General features: G+C 37.7%; 1 protein-coding gene across 1 annotated transcript in view; it reads right to left on the bottom strand.

The window, feature by feature from the left end:
- Positions 1–19,724, bottom strand: part of THSD7B (thrombospondin type 1 domain containing 7B) — an 852,814-nt gene that overhangs the window by 21,522 nt on the left and 811,568 nt on the right. Inside the window, exon 22 of the mRNA XM_076005495.1 lies at positions 14,716–14,861. Coding sequence (XP_075861610.1) covers positions 14,716–14,861 — 146 coding nt within the window. The remainder of the gene's footprint in view (positions 1–14,715; positions 14,862–19,724) is intronic.

The raw sequence follows: 19,724 nt of genomic DNA, 5'->3' as shown, positions 1-19,724 counted from the left end.
CAAAGAATTTCTAAACAAACTTATCCAAGAAAAACCAAAACAAGCCAGACAGACAAGTCCAGAATAAATAAATAATACTTCAATATAAAGACAAACACAATAGCAAACAAGGAACCATAAATTCCTCAAATGGACAAAGTAAGGAACAAGTGACTGACCCCAACAAGAAGGCAATATATGAGCTCTCTGAATAAGAATTCGAAATAGCAGTTTTAAGGAAACTCGGTGAATTCAAAGATAGCACAAAAAAGCAAATCAGAAATTTATCAGAGAAATTTAACACAGAGATTGAAATAATACAGAAAATCAAATAGAAATCTTAGAACTGAGAAGTACATTTGCTGAACTGAAAACTTCACTAGAAGCTCTCAACAGCAGAATGGATTAAGCAGATAAAAGAATCAGTGAGCTCAAATAAAGGCTATTCGACAACATGCATTTAAAGGAGAAAAAAGAAGGAAAAGGAACAAAGGCCACCTACAAGATACAGTTACCTAAAAAGACCAAATCTAAAAATTATTAGTATTCAAAAGGGAATTGAGCAACAGCAAGGGTTAGAAAGTTTATTCAAAGAAATAAAAATAAAAAAACTTTCCAAATCTTGAGAAAGATATAAACATCCAGGTGCAGCAAGGTCAGAGAACCACAAACAGATTAAACCCAGATAAGACTACCACAAGGCATATAATAATCAAACTTTCAAAGGTCAAAGAAAAAGAAAGAATCTTAATAGAAGAAAGAAAAAAAAAGAAGCAAATAACACATAAAGAAGCTTCAATTCATCTGGCAACAGACTTCTCAATGGAAATAATGCAGGCTAGGTGGGAGCAGAATGACATTTTCGAAGTACAGAAGGTAAATAAAAAAACTGCCACCCAAGAATACTATACTCAGAAAATTATCCTTCAAATAGGAAGGCACACTAAAGTTTTTCACAAACAAAAGCTGAGGGAATTTACCACCACAAGATCTATCTTACAAGAAATGCTCAGGGGAGTTCTTCAATCTGAAAGAAAAAACGACGACAACAACAACCCACTAACATGTAAAAGGAAAACATCTGAAAGTACAAAATCCAGAGGTAAAATTAAGTGCAGGGACAAACCTAGAATACTCTAATACTGTAATTGTGGTGTGCAATCCACTTCTAACTCCAGTATGAAGCCAAAAGACAAATCTATCAAAAACAATAATAGGAACAGCAAGCTGTTAAGAGATAAGTAAAATAAAGATATGTAAATTAAGAAGAATAAAAGTAAAATTGTTAGAGAGGATAAAGTTAAAGTATAGATTTTTCTTCTTTGTTTCTATTCCTTATGATCAAAAATAAGCTGTTGTATCCTTAAAATAACTTGTTATATCTACAAGACATTTTTAAAAGCCTCATGGTAACCACAATGCAAAAACCTATAATAAATTATTACTAACAATAAAAAGCAATGGCTTAAAACATATTAATATAGAAAATTGCTTAACTACAAAGGAAGACAAGAAGAAAGAAAGGAGTTTCAAAGCAACCAGAAAATAAGCAACAAAATGTCAGTAGTAAGTCCTTACTTATCAATAACACTGAAGGTAAATGGACTCAATTCTTCAAATAAAATGACTGAATGGCTGAATGGATAAAGAAACAAGACCCATTTATATTCTGCCTACAAGAAACTCACTTCACCCATAAAGACACACTATAGACTGAGAGTGAAGGGGTACAAACCAAACAAGAGCAGGAATAGCTATACTTATATCAAATGAAAGAAAATACAAATCAAAGGCTTTAAAAAGAAATAAAGAAAGTAACTATGTAATAATAAAGGGGTCAATTAATAAGGTATAACCATTATAAATAACTCTGCACCCAACACCAGAGCTCCCAAGCATGTAAAGAAAACATTAAGAGACTTAAAGGGAGAGAGAAAGATGGCAACACAATAATATTGGAGTACTTCAACATCCCACTTTCAGTAATGGACAGATCATCTCGATAGACTATCAACAAAAACAAAAAAATCAGAGCTAATACACACCATACCAAAAAGGCCTAGCTGACGTTTACAGAACACTGCTTCCAAATGCTGCAGAACACATTTCATCAGCACATAGAACATATAGACTCCAGAATAGACTAAATCTTAGTCTCCAAAACAAGTCTCAACAAATTAAGAAAAAGTAGTATTATCGAGTATATTTTCTGACCATAAGGGAAGAAAGCTAGAAATCAATAATAAAAGGAACCTCAGAAACTACAAAAACCCATGGAAATTAAACAACTGGCTCCTGAATGACCAATGAGTCAATGAAATTATTAAGAGAAAAATTTCAAAGTTTCTTGAAACAAATGAAAATGACAATACAACATACCAAAATCTATGGGATATAGTAAAAGCAGCACTAAGAGGGAAGTTTACAGCAATAAATGCCTATATCAAAAAAGTAGAAAGATTTCAAATAAACACTCTAACAATGCACCTCCAGAAAGTAGAAAAACAAAAACAAACTAAACCTAAAATTAGTAGAAGGAAATAAACAATAAATATCAGAATGGCAATAAATGAAATTAAGACCAAAAAATAAAAAATAAAAAGAAATATAGATCAAAAAAATGAAAAGTAAGTTTTTTTAATATAAAAAAGAATTAACAAACATTTTTAGCTAGACTAGGAAAAAAGAGAGAAGACTCAAATAAATAAAATCAGAAACTAAAAAGAAGACATAACAACTAAGACTACAGAAATACAAAGTATCATTGGAGACTACTATGAACAACTATGTATCAACAAATTGGAAAACCTCAAAGAAAGTGACAAATTCCTGGACAAATACAGCCTATTAAGATTGAATGTCAATAAATAGAAAACCTCAGTAAATCAATAATATGTAAAGAGATAAAAGCTGTAATAAAAAGCTCAGGCCCTGATGGCTTCACTGCTAAATTCTACCAAACATGTTAAAGATATAAATCCACCCATTTACAGGCAACTACTTTTTGATAAAAGTGTCAAGAACATACAATAGGGAAAAGGAAAGATTTTTAAATAAAATTATTTGAAACCTTAAAATTTGTACCCCCATAATATGCTAAAATAAAAAAAAAATAAATGATGCTGGGAAAACTGGATAACTATATGCAAAAGAATGAAACTAAACTCCCATATCTCACCATACAGAAAAATCAAGTCAAAATGGACTAAAGACTTAAATCTAAGACCTGAAACTATGAAACTACTAGAAGAAAATATGAGGAAATGCTCAGGACATTGGATTGGGTAAATATATTTTGTGTGAGACCTTAAAAGCACAAGCAAAAATAGACAATTGGGATTACATCAAGCTAAAAAGCTTCTGTACAGCAAAGAAAACAATTAACAAAGAGGCAATCCACAGATTTTCCAGCTACGTATCTGACAAGGACTATATAAGGAGCTTATACAATTCAATAGCAAAAACCTACAAATAATCGAAATAAAACATGGGCAAAAGATATGAATAAATATTTCTCAAAAGAAGATATACAACTATCCGATGATATATGAAAAATGCTCAACATTAGTGATCATCAGAGAAACGCAAATCAAAACCACAATGAGCCATCATCTCACCCTAGTTAAAAAGGCTTTTAAAAAAGATGAAAAATAATGAATACTGGTGAGAATGTGTAGAAAGGAGAACTCTTATACACTGTTGGTGGGAATGTAAATTAGTACAGCCACTACATAAAACTGAATAGATGTTCCTCAAGAAAACTATAAATAGACCTACCATGTGATCCAGCAATTCCACTACTGAATATATGTATCCCAAAGGAAACAAGTCAATATATTGAAGAGATATCTGCACTCTCCTGTTTATTGCAGTACTATTCGCAATAGCCAAAACAGAGACTTAATCTAAGTGTCCATCAGTCGATGAATGGATAAAGAAAATGTGATATATATATATCACATTTTATTTATCCATAAAAAATGAATGAAGTCCTGTCACTTGCAGCAACATGGATGCAACTCGAGCTTGTTATTTTAGGTGAAATAAGCCATGCACAGAAAGACAAATGTCAGATGTGCTCACTCATATGTGGGACCTAAAAGAGTGAATCTAATGAAGACAGAAAGTGGATTGGTGGTTACTAAAGGCTGGGAAGGTTAGTGAGGAGAGAGGATGAAGACAAGTTGATTAATTGGTATGAATGTGTAGTTTGGTAAAAGAAATAAAGCCTAGTGCTTGATAGATCAGTAGGGTGACTACAGCTTCCAAAAAAATCTACTGTATATTTCAAAATAGCTAGAATAATTTGAATGCTTCTAGAATAAATACAAGTATTTATAATGATAAATTGGGGATATTGTGCCCTGTTATAAAGATATTTTAATGGGAATTATGATTTGTTTATCTAAGACAATGTCTTAGTCTGTTCAGGCTGCTATAACAAAACACCTTACACTGGGTAATTTATAAACAATAGAAATTGTTTATAAACAATGTATTGGTCACAGTTCTGGAGTCCAGGAAATCCAAGATCAAGGCACCATCTGATGAGAGCCAGTTCTTCATAGATAGTGCATTCTAAGTGTCTTCAAATGGTGGGAGGGGAGAACGAGCACCCTTGGGCCTTTTTAATAAAGACATTAATCCCATTAATCCAATTAACGATGGCAGAGGTCTCATGACATGATCACCTCCCAGTTCCATCACATTGGGGGTTGTTTGGACACATAAATTTGGTGGTGGCACAAACATTCAGACTTCAGAAGATTGCAATGCCCACACTTGTCTTATCAGTATTCCATAACTGCTTTAATAATTTCTACAGCTGTTGTGAAATTATCCAAAGAAAAGGCAGCATAATTTTAAACCTAAATGCATTTTTTGGAGATAAGTGGAAATTGAAAATCACAGTAGATGCACTCAAAGTAAATGTTCTTATAAATGTTTATACCCTAGAGTGGAGAATAACAGGTGTAAATTAAAAATTTGGGGGGAGAGAAGGTTTATTCATAACATTATTGTAGACGATAAATTCAGTGCAGAATTGTTTAGGTGTATGTTTTGCTATAGAGTATCAGACTTTGTGTAGTTGGAAAGAAAAGTCTAAGATACTGCAGAATGTATAACATTTGAAAGAACTGATATCTGGACCCTCAGGTAACAGAAGATAAAACTGATTAGAGTGTTTTTGACACTCCATGAGACAGAGTATAAAGGAATGACAGGAAACAAGCCTACACTAGGATCACTTTAAAAACCAAGACAAACAACAGTATGCTCCTAGTATGTACCTTAGGATCAGTCCACAGTCAACCTTAATCTCTTATACCTTTGACAGCAATAGCCACATTATAAAGAGAAATCAGCATTAGAATGATAATTTCATTCATAAAGCAAGCATTCACTTACCCACATTAAAAAGACTTTATACACTAGGGCCTGGAAATAGATCTAGGCTTCTTAGAGCAAAGATTCTCTTACTACCATAAGTCTCCACTGTCCAGATCATTAATGGAGGTTTTGTATTCACTTAATTGGCAACTCTGCCAGATGTGGATGAGCAGATGGTGCTAATGACCATAATCATAGTTTTAATAAAAATTATAATATCAACTACAACTTATTGAGCTCTTAATTTATGTAAATTACTATGCTAATCATTTTATATAACTTATGTAATTACTACCCCTCCCCCAAAAAATACAGCAAAATAGGTATGATTGCTACTCCTACGATATAAATAAGAAAACAGATGTTTGGAGAGTTTTGAGACTTGGCCAAAATTGCAGGGCTAGGAACTGGTAGAACCATAATCAAAATTAAAGCTGCTAGACTCCAGAGTCTAACCTCCTCCAGAAAGTTTATTAACATATGGGTGTATACATCTTAGCAGCTGAGGAACTTGGGAAGAATCGGAAACCCTAAAAAGGAAGTGATCCATGAGGATACAAACTTCCTTTCCCACATAATATAGTGGCAGAATTGGCACATCCATCGTGCCCCATGCAAGTGTCTCTTATTATTGGCCACTACTTCATGAAGGCAAGTGGCCACCTAAATGTCATTACCACCCTCAGGGAATGAGGGTGAGCTCCCAACCTGCATTTGGCAGGTTAGGATGTGCTAGGACAAGGAAAAGCAGAAACGCAGATATAAAGAGATGTTCTTCCTTTGTGTGCAAAGGCCCATGTGTATTTTGATCAGAAATTCCAAAAACTCAAGCTTATATATAAATTTAAGAATAGACAAGGGGCGGAGCAAGATGGCGGACGAATAACACTGCCAGACAGAGGGTCTCTGCAGAAAAGACCGATTCTAGCAGAAACTAGAGGAAAGAAGCAAGAAGACGAGCATACAGCAGACAAGGGCCGGAAGGAGGGGTACCTGAGACCCCGGGAGACTCCACGGGAGGAGGCTGCGGAGGAGAACTGGAGGCTGAGACCACCGGAGCAGCCCGGAGACCAGCGGCAAGGGTAGGTGGATCTGCTCTTTCCCCTCCCCTGCATTCGGGACTGCTGGTGGGCTCCCCAGCGGGTGGAGAGACCTGCGGACACCAGCCCAGAGACTGCCGCCGCCTGCCAACGGTGAGCCTGTAGCAGACGTGGCACCAGGTTCCCAACTTCCTCCGGGCACCTCCGTGTGCACGGACCCGAGCCGTGCGGCAGGCGCCATATTGCCTCCTCCTCCCCTCCGCCGACCCTACCCGTGGCTGCCCAGAGAGACAATACAGCCACCAGCCGGAGGCACCTCCAGGGAACGGGACCTTCCCGTTTGGGACCCCGCCCGCCCTCCCAGGTGCTGCTGGCACCCTGTTCCCAGGAAAACGGTGCCGACTCAGAGGCTGAGAGACATAGACCCAGCTTGGGCTCCCTGTGGGTGAATTAGGACCGGAAATCCTCTCCCTGGTGGGAATACAGTTTGAACTCTGGGACCCAGAGGTCGGACCTGCAGACCAGATCCCCTGCACCAAGGGCTAGCATTGCCCGGGGCACAGAAGGGTTATACGTGAACAGCCTACTGAGGTCTGTGTGCCTCCAGGGGCGAATCGGCGTCCTAGAGGGCAACCCTCCTCCCAGGAGGAGGCTGTGCGCCCAGCCCAGGTGGCGTTCCTGTGCAGGGAACCTCCCCGCCGGCATCACAGTCCGGGGAGGCCTGGTAGCTTGTGGTCTGGCCTGCTGGCAGAGGCCCAGGAGTAGCTGCGGAGTTGGGGAGGGTGGAAAGAAGCGAGGCCTGCTGCAGACTGCGGGTCTCAGACAGCCCCACCCCCACACTCAGACTTTCTGGCTGAGCGGGACCATTCCAGCCCCGCCCTGACAGCAGAGAACAGAACTTTGACCCCTGCTAACGGCCTGAGGGCAGGCTTACCCAACTCAGCTCCGCCCAGAACGAGAGCTGATAACAGGACTCAAAATCAACACCATAGCCTGTTCCTCCAAGCAAACGCCACCTACTGACAGGGACGGCATCTTGCACAGCCTTTCCACAGCACCCACTGACTCAATATACAGGGAGTGGTCCAATTTCACCCACAGGCACCACCTAACGCCTCAGAAACTAAACAAGGTGTGTGAATACCCAAACAATAACCTAAAGGAAAGAAACAACAACTGATCGACATGGGAAGAAATCAGCGAAAGAACTCAGGAAATATGAAGAACCAAACGGAAAACACACCCCCAAAGAGGAGCACCAGCCCCCTAGAAACGGACACCGACCAAAATCAGGCAACCAATATGACAGAAGAGGAATTTCGTATGTGGAACATAAGAACACTCACCCAGCTGCAACAACAACTCAACAACCAGCACCAAGAAACCACAAAAAATCTCCAGGATATGAGAAAAGAAATAGACACATTGAAGAAAAGTGTAACCGAACTCCTGGAAATGAAGAATCAATTCAAGGAACTACAAAATACAGTGGAAAGTCTCAAGAACAGGGTAGATGAAGCAGAAGAAAGAATCTCAGAGCTTGAAGATAACACCCTCCAATTAAATAAATCAGTCTCAGAAATAGAGCAGAGAAACAAGAGAAAAGAGCAAAGCCTACAAGAGCTGTGGGATTATGTGAAGAAACCTAATGTGAGGGTCATAGGGTTACAGGAAGGGGAAGAAGACAACACTCAAGGGTTGGACAAGCTGTTTGAAGATATAATAGAGGAAAATTTCCCAGGCCTTGCTCAAAATCTTGATATACAAGTTCAAGAAGCTCAGAGGACACCTGGGAGATTCAACGCAAACAGGAAGACGTCACGACATGCAGTCATCAGACTAACCAAAGTATCAACTAAAGAGGCCCTTCTAAGAGCTGTAAGACAAAAGAAGCAAGTAACATACAAGGGAAAGCCAATTCGAATAACATCAGACTTCTCTAATGAGACTTTACAAGCAAGAAGAGACTGGGGCCCCATTCTCACTCTTTTGAAACAAAACAACGCCCAGCCTAGAATATTATTCCCTGCAAAACTAAGCTTCGTATATGAAGGAGAAATAAAAACATTCTCAGACAAGCAAAGGCTCAGAGAATTCACCAAGACAAGACCAGCCCTACAAGAAGTACTTAAAACAGCGTTATGCACGGAACATCATAAAAATAACCCACGAATATAAAAACAACCAAAACCCAAAGATATTAAAGGCCAGATATTACAATGGCTCAAGACAGAAATCATAGCAACAACATCCAACCCAACAGAATGATCAGTAATCTACCTTACCTATCAGTTCTCTCAATAAATGTGAATGGCTTAAACTCTCCACTCAAGAGACATAGGCTGGCTGAATGGATAAGAAAATACAGGCCAAGTATATGCTGTCTTCAGGAAACACATCTAACCTGCAAGGATGCATATAGACTAAAAATAAAAGGGTGGAGATCAATATTCCAAGCAAATAGAAGCCAAAAGAAGGCTGGTGTGGCAGTTCTAATTTCAGACGATTTAGTTTTTAAACCAACAAAAGTAGTAAGAGACAAAGAGGGTCATTATATAATGGTGAAGGGCACAGTCCAACAAGAAGAGATAACAATTTTAAATATATATGCACCCAACTTAGGTGCACCCAGATTCATAAAGCAAACCTTACTGGAGCTAAGCAAATGGATTAATAGCAACTCCATAATCGCCGGGGATTTCAACACCCCACTGACGGCATGAGACAGATCCTCCAAACAGAAAATTAATAAAGAAATAATGGACTTAAACAAAACTCTAGAACAATTGGGTCTGACAGACATCTACAGAACATTCTACCCAAAATCCACTGAATATACGTTCTTCTCATCAGCTCACGGGACATTCTCTAAGATTGACCATATCCTAGGACACAAAGAAAATCTCAAGAAATTTAAAAAAATAGAAATCATACCATGTACCTTCTCAGATCACAGTGGAATAAAACTAGAAATCAACCCTAACAGAAACTCACATTTCTACACAAAAACGTGGAAATTAAACAACCTCCTACTAAATGATTACTTCGTAAATGAAGAAATCAAGACGGAAATAAAAAACTTCTATGAAGAAAACGACAATGGAGAGACAAGTTATCAACTCCTCTGGGACACAGCTAAAGCAGTTCTGAGAGGAAAGTTTATCTCCATAAATGCCTATAACCAAAAGACAAGAAGATCACAAATAGACAATTTAATGAAACGACTCAAAGAGCTGGAAAAAGAAGAACAGACCAACCCCAAACCCAGCAGAAGAAGAGAAATCAACAAGATCAAATCAGAACTAAACGAAATTGAAAACAGGAAAGCGATTCAGGAGATTAATAAAACAAAAAGTTGGTTCTTTGAAAAAATAAACAAAATTGACACACCATTGGCTAAGCTAACGAAAAGCAGAAAAGAGAAATCTCTAATAAGCTCCATCAGGAATAAAAAAGGAGATATCACAACTGATCCCAAAGAGATACAAGATACAATTTATGAATACTACAAAAATCTTTATGCACACAAACTGGAAAATGTGGAGGAAATGGACAAATTTCTAGAAACACACAGCCTCCCTAGGCTCAACCAGGAAGAAATAGATTCCCTGAACAGACCAATCTCAACAGCTGAAATAGAAACAGCAATTAAAAATCTCCCTAAAAAGAAAAGTCCCGGTCCAGATGGCTTCACACCTGAATTTTACCATACTTACAAAGAAGAACTAGTACCTATCTTGCAGAAACTATTCCACAACATCGAGAAGAACGGAAACCTCCCCGACACCTTTTATGAAGCGAATATTACTCTGATACCAAAACCAGGAAAGGATGCAACAAAAAAAGAAAACTACAGACCAATATCCCTAATGAATATAGATGCAAAAATTTTCAACAAAATCTTAGCTAACCGAATCCAGACACTTATCAAAAAAATAATCCACCACGACCAAGTGGGCTTCATCCCAGGGATGCAGGGATGGTTCAACATACGTAAATCTATAAATGCAATTCACCACATAAACAGAAGCAAAAACAAAGACCACATGATTCTTTCAATAGATGCAGAAAAAGCTTTTGACAAAATTCAACACCCCTTCATGATACGAACACTTAAGAAAATAGGCATAGAAGGGACATACCTAAAAATGATACAAGCCATATATGACAGACCCATAGCCAACATCCTACTGAATGGGGAAAGATTGAAATCATTCCCACTTAGAACTGGAACCAGACAAGGCTGCCCACTATCTCCACTTCTGTTCAACATAGTGCTGGAAGTCTTGGCTACAGCAATCAGACAGGAAAATGGAATCAAAGGTATCCAAATAGGGGCAGAAGAGATCAAACTTTCACTGTTTGCTGATGATATGATATTGTATCTAGAAAACCCCAAGGATTCAACCAAGAAACTCCTGGAACTGATCAATGAATTTAGTAAAGTCTCAGGATACAAAATCAATACACAGAAATCAGAGGCATTCATATACGCCAACAACAATCTAATTGAGAACCAAATCAAAGACTCAATTCCCTTCACAATAGCAACAAAGAAATTAAAGTACCTAGGAATATATTTAACCAAAGAGGTAAAAGACCTCTACAGGGAGAACTATGAAACACTGAGGAAGGAAATAGCAGAGGATGTAAACAGATGGAAATCCATACCATGCTCGTGGATCGGCAGACTCAATATCATCAAAATGTCTATACTACCCAAACTGATCTACAGATTCAATGCAATACCTATTAAAATCCCATCAGCATTCTTCACAGATATAGAAAAAATAATTTTACGCTTCGTATGGAACCAAAGAAGACCCCGAATATCAAGAGCAATTCTAGGCAACAAAAACAAAATGGGAGGCATTAATATGCCAGATATCAAACTATACTACAAAGCTGTAGTAATTAAAACAATATGGTATTGGCACAAAAACAGGAATATTGACCAGTGGAACAGATGTGAGAATCCTGATATAAAACCATCCTCATATAGCCATCTCATCTTTGACAAAGCAGACAAAAACATACGCTGGGGAAAAGAATCTCTCTTCCATAAATGGTGCTGGGAAAACTGGATAGCCACCTGTAGAAGGCTAAAACAGGACCCACACCTTTCACCTCTCACAAAAACCAACTCATGCTGGATAACAGACTTAAACCTAAGATATGAAACTATTAGAACTCTAGAGGAAAAAGTTGGAAACACTCTCCTAGACATCGGCCTGGGCAAAGAGTTTATGAAGAAGTCCCCAAAGGCAATCACAGCAGCAACAAAAATAAATAAATGGGACATGATCAAGCTACAAAGCTTCTGCACAGCCAAAGAAATAGTCATGAAAGTAAACAGACAACTTACAGAATGGGAGAAAATTTTTGCATCTTATGCATCCGATAAGGGACTGATAACTAGAATATACTTAGAACTCACGAAAATTAGGAAGAAAAAATCAAATAACCCCATTAAAAAGTGGGCAAAGGACTTGAACAGAAATTTTTCTAAAGAAGACAGAAGAATGGCCAACAAACATATGAAGAAATGCTCAACATCTCTAATCATCAGGGAAATGCAAATCAAAACCACAATGAGATATCACTTAACCCCAGTGAGAATGGCCTTTATCAAAAAATCTCCAAACAATAAATGCTGGCGTGGTTGCGGAGAGAGAGGAACACTCCTACACTGCTGGTGGGACTGCAAACTAGTTCAACCTCTGTGGAAAGCAATATGGAGATACCTTAAAGCGATACAAGTGAATCTACCATTTGACCCAGCAATCCCATTGCTGGGCATCTACCCAAATGATCCAGTGACACTCTACAAAAAAGACACCTGCACTCGAATGTTTATAGCAGCACAATTCATAATTGCAAGGCTGTGGAAACAGCCCAAGTGCCCATCAATCAAAGAATGGATTAATAAAATGTGGTATATGTACACCATGGAGTACTATTCAGCTCTAAGAAACAATGGTGATATAGCACACCTTATATTTTCCTGGTTAGAGCTGGAACCCATACTACTAAGTGAAGTATCCCAAGAATGGAAAAACAAGCACCAGATATATTCTCCAGCAAACTGGTATTAACTGAGTAGCACCTAAGTGGACACATAGGTGCTACAGTAATAGGATATTGGGCAGGTGGGGGGGGGAGGGGGGCGGGTATATACATACATAGTGAGTGAGATGTGCACCATCTGGGGGATGGTCATGATGGAGACTCAGACTTTTGGGGGGAGGGGAGGAAATGGGCATTTATTGAAACCTTAAAATCTGTACCCCCATAATATACCAAAATAAAAAAAATAATTAAAAAAAAAAAAAAAAAAAGAATAGACAATTTGTTAAAAAGGTATTGCGTTCTCTATGTCACAAGGAGTTAATAATTAGATTGCCAGAAAAGTAGGAGGAATGCAGCTGGAACTCAGGAGAACTCAACCCAGATGCTGCCCTGATTCCCTTTCTCTTTTGTCTCTACTTTTCTCTGTGTTGTCTTTGTGTTTTCTTGCTTCTGAGTGACTGACTTTATCTACAAGGTGAAAAAAACGTGGCAGCTAAGAGCTCCTGATCGCAGTATCTTTGAACAGTATCTTCAATTCCATTCTAAATTTTCAGGTGAACACTGATTAGCCCCTTTGGCTAAGTGCCCACCTTAGAATAATTAACTATAGTCTTGTTTATTGAGGGCTTTGCATAGACTAAGTCTAGCTCCAGAGTTTCTTCCCCACTGGAAGTGTCAGTGAGTGGGATTAACCCCGTATAGAAATATGAGGGAGCTCTAAAGTTTCTGGAGGCACAAACTGATCATCTGCTCTTATGGATTTCTGGGGCCTCCAAAACTGGGTATCTCCAATAGATGCCACAACCCTCTACCCATCACCAGCACCACTACAGAAAACGGTCATCATCGCCACTCTTGTCCCTGTGGTCCTTACAAAAGCTCAACATGTGACAGCAAAACATTACATTTGACATTTTCCCATAATATTTTTATGGGACAAATTGGCAAACTTGTCTATCAAATAAATAGGCTCCTGACAACTGAGAAGACAAAAAGGAAAGTGCGAAAAAACAAGTAAGGTACAGTAGTAATTGTACGCCTGTGAGACTTGGAGTGCAGATGTCATCAGTTCTCTGTTCATCCCTCCCTCCTCCCCACCTTGTGTCCTCTTTCAACTTTCTTTTCTCTTCTTCCCCAGCAATGGCTTCCTGAATTCTTTGCGCTTATTTTTCTCCTCTGTCAAAGTTATCACCGCTATAAGGAGAAATATTCTTTCCATTTTTGTAATTGGGATTCCAAACAGCATTTAAAAGTTGCTGAATAGTTAGGAAGGAAGATTTAAGACTGGTAGGCAAAGTATTAATATTTAAAGCCATTAAGTTACTTCCAAATTAGTTACTTAGCATGGTTACCTTATTTTCTGTAAAAATGAGACTGAACAAGTGTACCGCAAATTTTTGTTCCTCTGGGACCTATTAAAATACATAGGCATTTGACTTCTGCAAGATAATAATGCTACCTGGCAATGTCATCCTGACAGGAGCACTAAACATCTCCATGGGAATACTCTGCAGATTTCTTAATGCATAGCCAAAATTATTGTTACCTAATTAAAATATGCCTTGTAACATGAATTGAAGGATAAACTAGTACGATAAGAAAATAGAGAAAATCAATGTGCTTTTTCTTAAGCAAGGAGCCATACAGAAAACGCAGTACAGAATCTTTGCTGATCCAGCAAAAGCTCATAGTATGTGATGTATTTTGATGTTTCTAGGCATTTATATTTAAGGCCAATAAAAAAAGTAATCATTGAGGAAAATGTAGTAACCTTGGTTCACGTAATAATGTTAAAATATAACTTTCCTACACTTGGTTTTCTGCCCATATGCAAGATTTTTCTAAGCCTAAAAGTGCCTCTTCAAGAAATACAATCTAAAGCAAGCTGTGCATTTTCAAAGCATCAGGGTTTTGCCTAATTAAATCATACTTTGATATTTCCAACAAGCCAAGAAAATAACAGAGAATTCTTGAGGATGCCAAAGCTATCAAAAGTCCCATGACCTGCTCTGTTATATTCAGTGACTAATGGATGGCTATTTGTTTTCCTAGCAATATCCCTCTGCACGAGGTTAAGTCACTTGGCTGTATTGTTCCATGTTCTCCAATGCATCGAAAATACATTGTGCCAGACCCCTGGTGCTGTGAAATTTATTCCATCAGCGAGTAGGTTTGACCAGACAAGTGCTTTGGACATACTGAGAAGTATTTCTCTAAGTGTCATTACGTGACCTACCTCCAATTTACATGCAGACCAGTTGCCAAGGACCCAGCTGTAGCAGGGGGTCACTGGGCAGGTTTTCTGCTGGGTAAGCTCTGTGGGGCATGGCCGTCCTTCTCCTTGGGTTGGCATAATGATAAATCGAGTCCGGCTCATTCGACCTAAAATGATAAGGGAGGTGTCAGCTTTTCAGTTAGTTTGGCTTGGAAAGGGAAATGAACAACAGAATGCTGCCTTACATATGTAAGATTCCATTACAATGCACTAAACTCTGTCCTGTCCCATGTTTGGTTTTTCTGTCATTAGATTTCTACAGAGATAACAGGCTATTTAGGTTTTAATAATGCTTACAGGATCTGAAATTCTATATTCTACTTATTTAGTCTTCATAAGTCCAAATTTTTCATTGTTGCCAAGTAGACGGATCCTGTAAAAACTGGTGGAATGTTCATTTATTTAACAATATTTCTCAAGCTCTAGTATGATCACAGTACCCTGCTGTGTATTGGGGACAGTGATAAAATTGCCAGATGTATCTTCTACCTTCAAAGGCCTTATACTGTAGGGCAGGATTACAAACATTAAACGAAAATAGTGAGATTTCCATCTCCTTCTTCTATTAGGTTATAAATTAAGAAATTTAAATTGCACATAATTTAAATTACCCTGAAAAATTCCCTAGGAAGGTGCTACCCCCAAAGTCCCAATAGTGTCTTTCAATTAATTCGACACAATCGACTTTCCTAGACATGTAGAACCATTTTCCTTCTTCACTGAGCACAACATAAAGTTGTTCCCTTTTATGAAGGAATCATGATGTTTGAAAGATGTATGTTCAAATACTAGTATTTCATTCCACAATGAAAGACAATTGGTCAATAAGAATGGCTGAAGAAAGAGGAGGGCCACCCTGTCATCTTATGTTGACTCTTGGACATCAGCTCATAAACTCGTCAAGTGGAATAGTAGATGGAATGACCTACACTATTTAAATGTTTATTCTTCTCTTTCTCTCTTTCTCTCACTTTCATTCTCATTCTTTCTCTCCCACTCACTCCTGTCTTTACTCTCTTTTACTAATGAGGTACTAAGTGCATATAATTTCATTGCTGTTAGTTATCTGTGAACTTGATGCCCTTCCATTGTTGTTATGAAGTTAATTATGAAACTGTACTTGTGCCAAATGTTAAAAGACGAACAGAGGGTTCTACGGGAGCGTGTGACAGGGTGGCAGTCCATTCTGATAAAGAATCAGAGATCATTGCCCTGAGCAGTTGAACTGTATGTGGAAATCTGAAGGGGTGTAAGCCAGACATGGTGTGTGGAGAGTGTGAGCCACACAGAGGAAGAAGCACGTGAAGGAATGGGGCAATGCAAAGAAGTATCACATGTCTGAGCACCTGACAGAAGCCAATGTGGCTGGAACAGAGAGAGTGAGGGAGAGAAGAACGTGAGACAATATTGCTAAAGCTGTTATTAGGTCATTAAATATGAAATGTCCCATTTCTAATCAAAAGTTTACTTTTTTTATATCTTAAACAAGAAGCAGTATAGTTAATCAAAGCATGTGCCTAAACTATTGACACAGTTTTGCCATCTTAATGGTAGCTTCTTATGCCAGCAGCGAAGAAGTCTGGAGAGCAAGTGGCAATGAAATAAAAAAAGGCGTTTTCCACAGCTTGTTGAGAATTGAGTATTTTTCCTTGCCAGCCATGGTCCAAAGCCTGGAATAAGTGGTAGTCAGCCGGTGCAAGGTTTGGTGAATACGGTGGATGACAGAGAGTTTTCAAATCCAGCTTCTGTAGTTTGAGCAGCATTGTTTGTGCGACATGTGGTCGAGCGTTGTCTTGCAAAGGGATTGGCCTGTCTCTATTGACCAATCTCAGGTGCTTAATTGCAAGTATCATCATCATTTCATCCAATTGGTTGCAGTAGACTTCTGCTGTCATTGACTGACCAGGTTTCATGAAGCTGTAGTGGATAATACCAGTGCTGGACCACCAAACAAACATAACTAGCTTTTTTTTTAAATGACTATTCGATTTTGAACTGTGTTTCCGCACTTCATCTGTATCTAACCATTGTGGTGAACACTTGCAATTGTCAAAAAGAATCCATTTTTCAGCACATGAAAGAATACAATGTAGAAATGGTTTGCCTTTATGTTGTGACACCAAATAAAGCCAAGTTTTGAGACGATTTCTCTTCTGACTCTCATTTAATTCACGTGGAACCCATCTATCCAGCTTCTTTACTTTGTCCATTTATTTTAAATGGTCCAATATTGTTGAGATAATGATGCCAAACCTTGCTGTTAATTCATGCATAGGTTGAGATGGATTCACTTCCACTACAGCTTTCAGCTCATTACTATCCACCTTGGTCTCAGGTTACGCACATGGCTCATTTTCAAGATTAAAATCACCAGAATAGAACTTCTCGAACCATGGATGTACTGTGCATTCATTAGCCACATCCTTCCCAAACACTTTTTTGATGATTTTGAGCTGTCTGCACTGCAGCAGTTCCATGATGGAATTCATATTCAAAAATGATATGAATTTTTTACTTATCCATGGTTTCACAAAAATTGCTCTAAAAATATTGGAAAGATAGTTATAAGCCAAAATGTGCATTTGAAAGAATAAGGATGCGCCTTCACAATTAAAACAAACAAACAAACAAACAAACAAGGAGTATCAATGTGAAATGTCAGATATCAACTGTCAAACTTAGTATTTAAAGAAATCAGACATTCCATACTTAATAACCTAATAAAAACAGGCTTTTAGTTGATGTCAATGAGTTGATATCACAAGAGAAGTGGAAAGCTAGCATGACTTCACTTCTACATAGAATTCATTTGAAAGCCCTGGATAGGAATAATGGTCAGATGTCCTCAAACCCAGTGACAAGTAAGGATAACTCACACTTTCAGAAGACTAGACCTGTTGTTACTGAATACTAGAATATTATCATAGATTTGGTGGCAAACAAATTGTCTCTGAATTAGAGACCCTTGAAGGAAACTATGCAGTTCTGATCAATGGCGTCTAACTTCCTTAAGGTTTATATCCCTAACATGGTATTTGGTAGATATTAAGCAGTAATGAAATATTTGTTTAATTTATATTTTCATAAATCATGTACATGATATTATGTTAACTGAAAATGTGTGATGGTATAAAACTTTTAGTACCATTTATTGAGGTGCTGCCATGTGCTGGGACTAGGCAATATTCTAAACTTTATATGAACAGACTCATTTAATATAACAACGCAAGAAGAAAATTCTATTATTTTCCCATATTAAAGATGAGGAAACTGAGGTGTGGAGAGTTTAAGTCACTTGTTGGAGGTAAAAACAAAACAAAACACAACACAACAAAAAAATCCTGTAGGTTGCAAAATAGAATTCAAAGCAGTTTTGCTCCTAGGCTCCTGTACTAACCATGCTGTTGAAGGACAAGAAAGAAACTTTGGATGGTGTTAACATTTCTTCCAATGCTAATATGGGCTTAGGGAAGAACCCTGTCTTCAACTTCGGGCACTGAGCCCTGCTGTGGAGTGTATGCATCTGGAAGGATATATGTTCTTCTCAGCATCACTCAGATCAAATCATACACAACAGACACCATTCATGTGAAATGTCCCTGCCTTACGAACACATTTGGCCCAAGATTTTACATTCTTGCTTAAGTACTCTTTAGTTTTAAAATAACTTGAATCTTTATTCTCTTGACCTACATACTTATGATCCTAATGCCATTATAATTTATATTTAATTATAACTTAATTTTATTCTATCCATCTTTGTAAGAATAATGACAATGTGGCGTTACCTTTACTGTAGCCAAAGAGGCTCTATTTCATTATAACTAAATAACTTCAAGCTTGTTCTTAAATTGATGGCATGCTGATGGCCAGTACTGTAGAACCATTTTATTTATTTCTGTTAAAGTGACAGATATTTTCTGCTGGACGTAAAGGTGGAGGAAATCTAATGAATTCGGTAGGAAAAATAATGATGCTATTACTTTTTAAAATAATGAAGTCTCAAGACCATTCACTGGAAGCACAGACATATGATTTCTCTATTATTTGCTATCCAAACACAAATATAAGATTTCTAAACAATGCCTATTACTACCAAGAATTTTTTTTTAAAACCAAGGAATCTATAGTAAATCTACATTTTGAATTATACTGTTGTGTTTAATTGATTAAAGTTCAACATAAAAATATTGCTAATATATGCATGAAAGTGTAAAAAAAATTACCAGACCTGATATTTCTGTGGGATACTTGATATATTTTAGTTAAGTTTATATTTCTCTTGAAGTCAGGAATATTTTGGATGTATAAGTTAAATAACCAGAGAAATTATTCCCCAAATTAAGGACTCTTTCACTAATTCTGATTCTATAAATACAAAATCTAGTAACATGGAATGCAGACAGTATCAACAAAGGGGGCTAGCACTTTCTAGGGTAGTGGGTAAATATTACCTGGAATTTCAAATGTTAGAGAAGACGGAATAGTCAACCCAGCAACTATTTCTCAGCGGTGCTTATTTATCAAGGACCCTTAAGAGCAGGAGCCTGAAGGAACTGTTTTGGTCATGGTGAATTTCGATGGTAGAGAGAAAGAAGTAGAGGTTGTGATCATGTTAAAGGTAAAATTATGTTGTAATATGGAACATGAGAGGAAGATAATTTAAAAATAGCTGATGTATGGTGCAAAGAAACCGGGACTAGGCATCAAAAGTCTGTAGTCTCAAATTAACAGCTAGTAAAAATGATGTGACTACATGCAAGTACTTTAACTGCTTGGAGCATGAATTTTCTCTTCTGTAAAATAAAACCAAGCAAACAGAAAGTCTTTATTATCTGAGGATAGTTCATGTTGGAGAAAATGCCCCTTCAAAGTGCAGCTATTTTAAATTATAATTAAATTATTTTAAATAAGTAGTAAAAAAATACTTAAATATGATCTTTTTTCCTGTGACTGAAAAGCATGCAAGT

The sequence above is a fragment of the Microcebus murinus genome, chromosome 8, assembly GCF_040939455.1.
Source record: "Microcebus murinus isolate Inina chromosome 8, M.murinus_Inina_mat1.0, whole genome shotgun sequence".
Classification (NCBI taxonomy): domain Eukaryota; kingdom Metazoa; phylum Chordata; class Mammalia; order Primates; family Cheirogaleidae; genus Microcebus; species Microcebus murinus.
The sequence above is the reverse complement of the archived record's forward strand: the minus strand, read 5'-3'. Positions and strand labels throughout refer to the sequence as shown.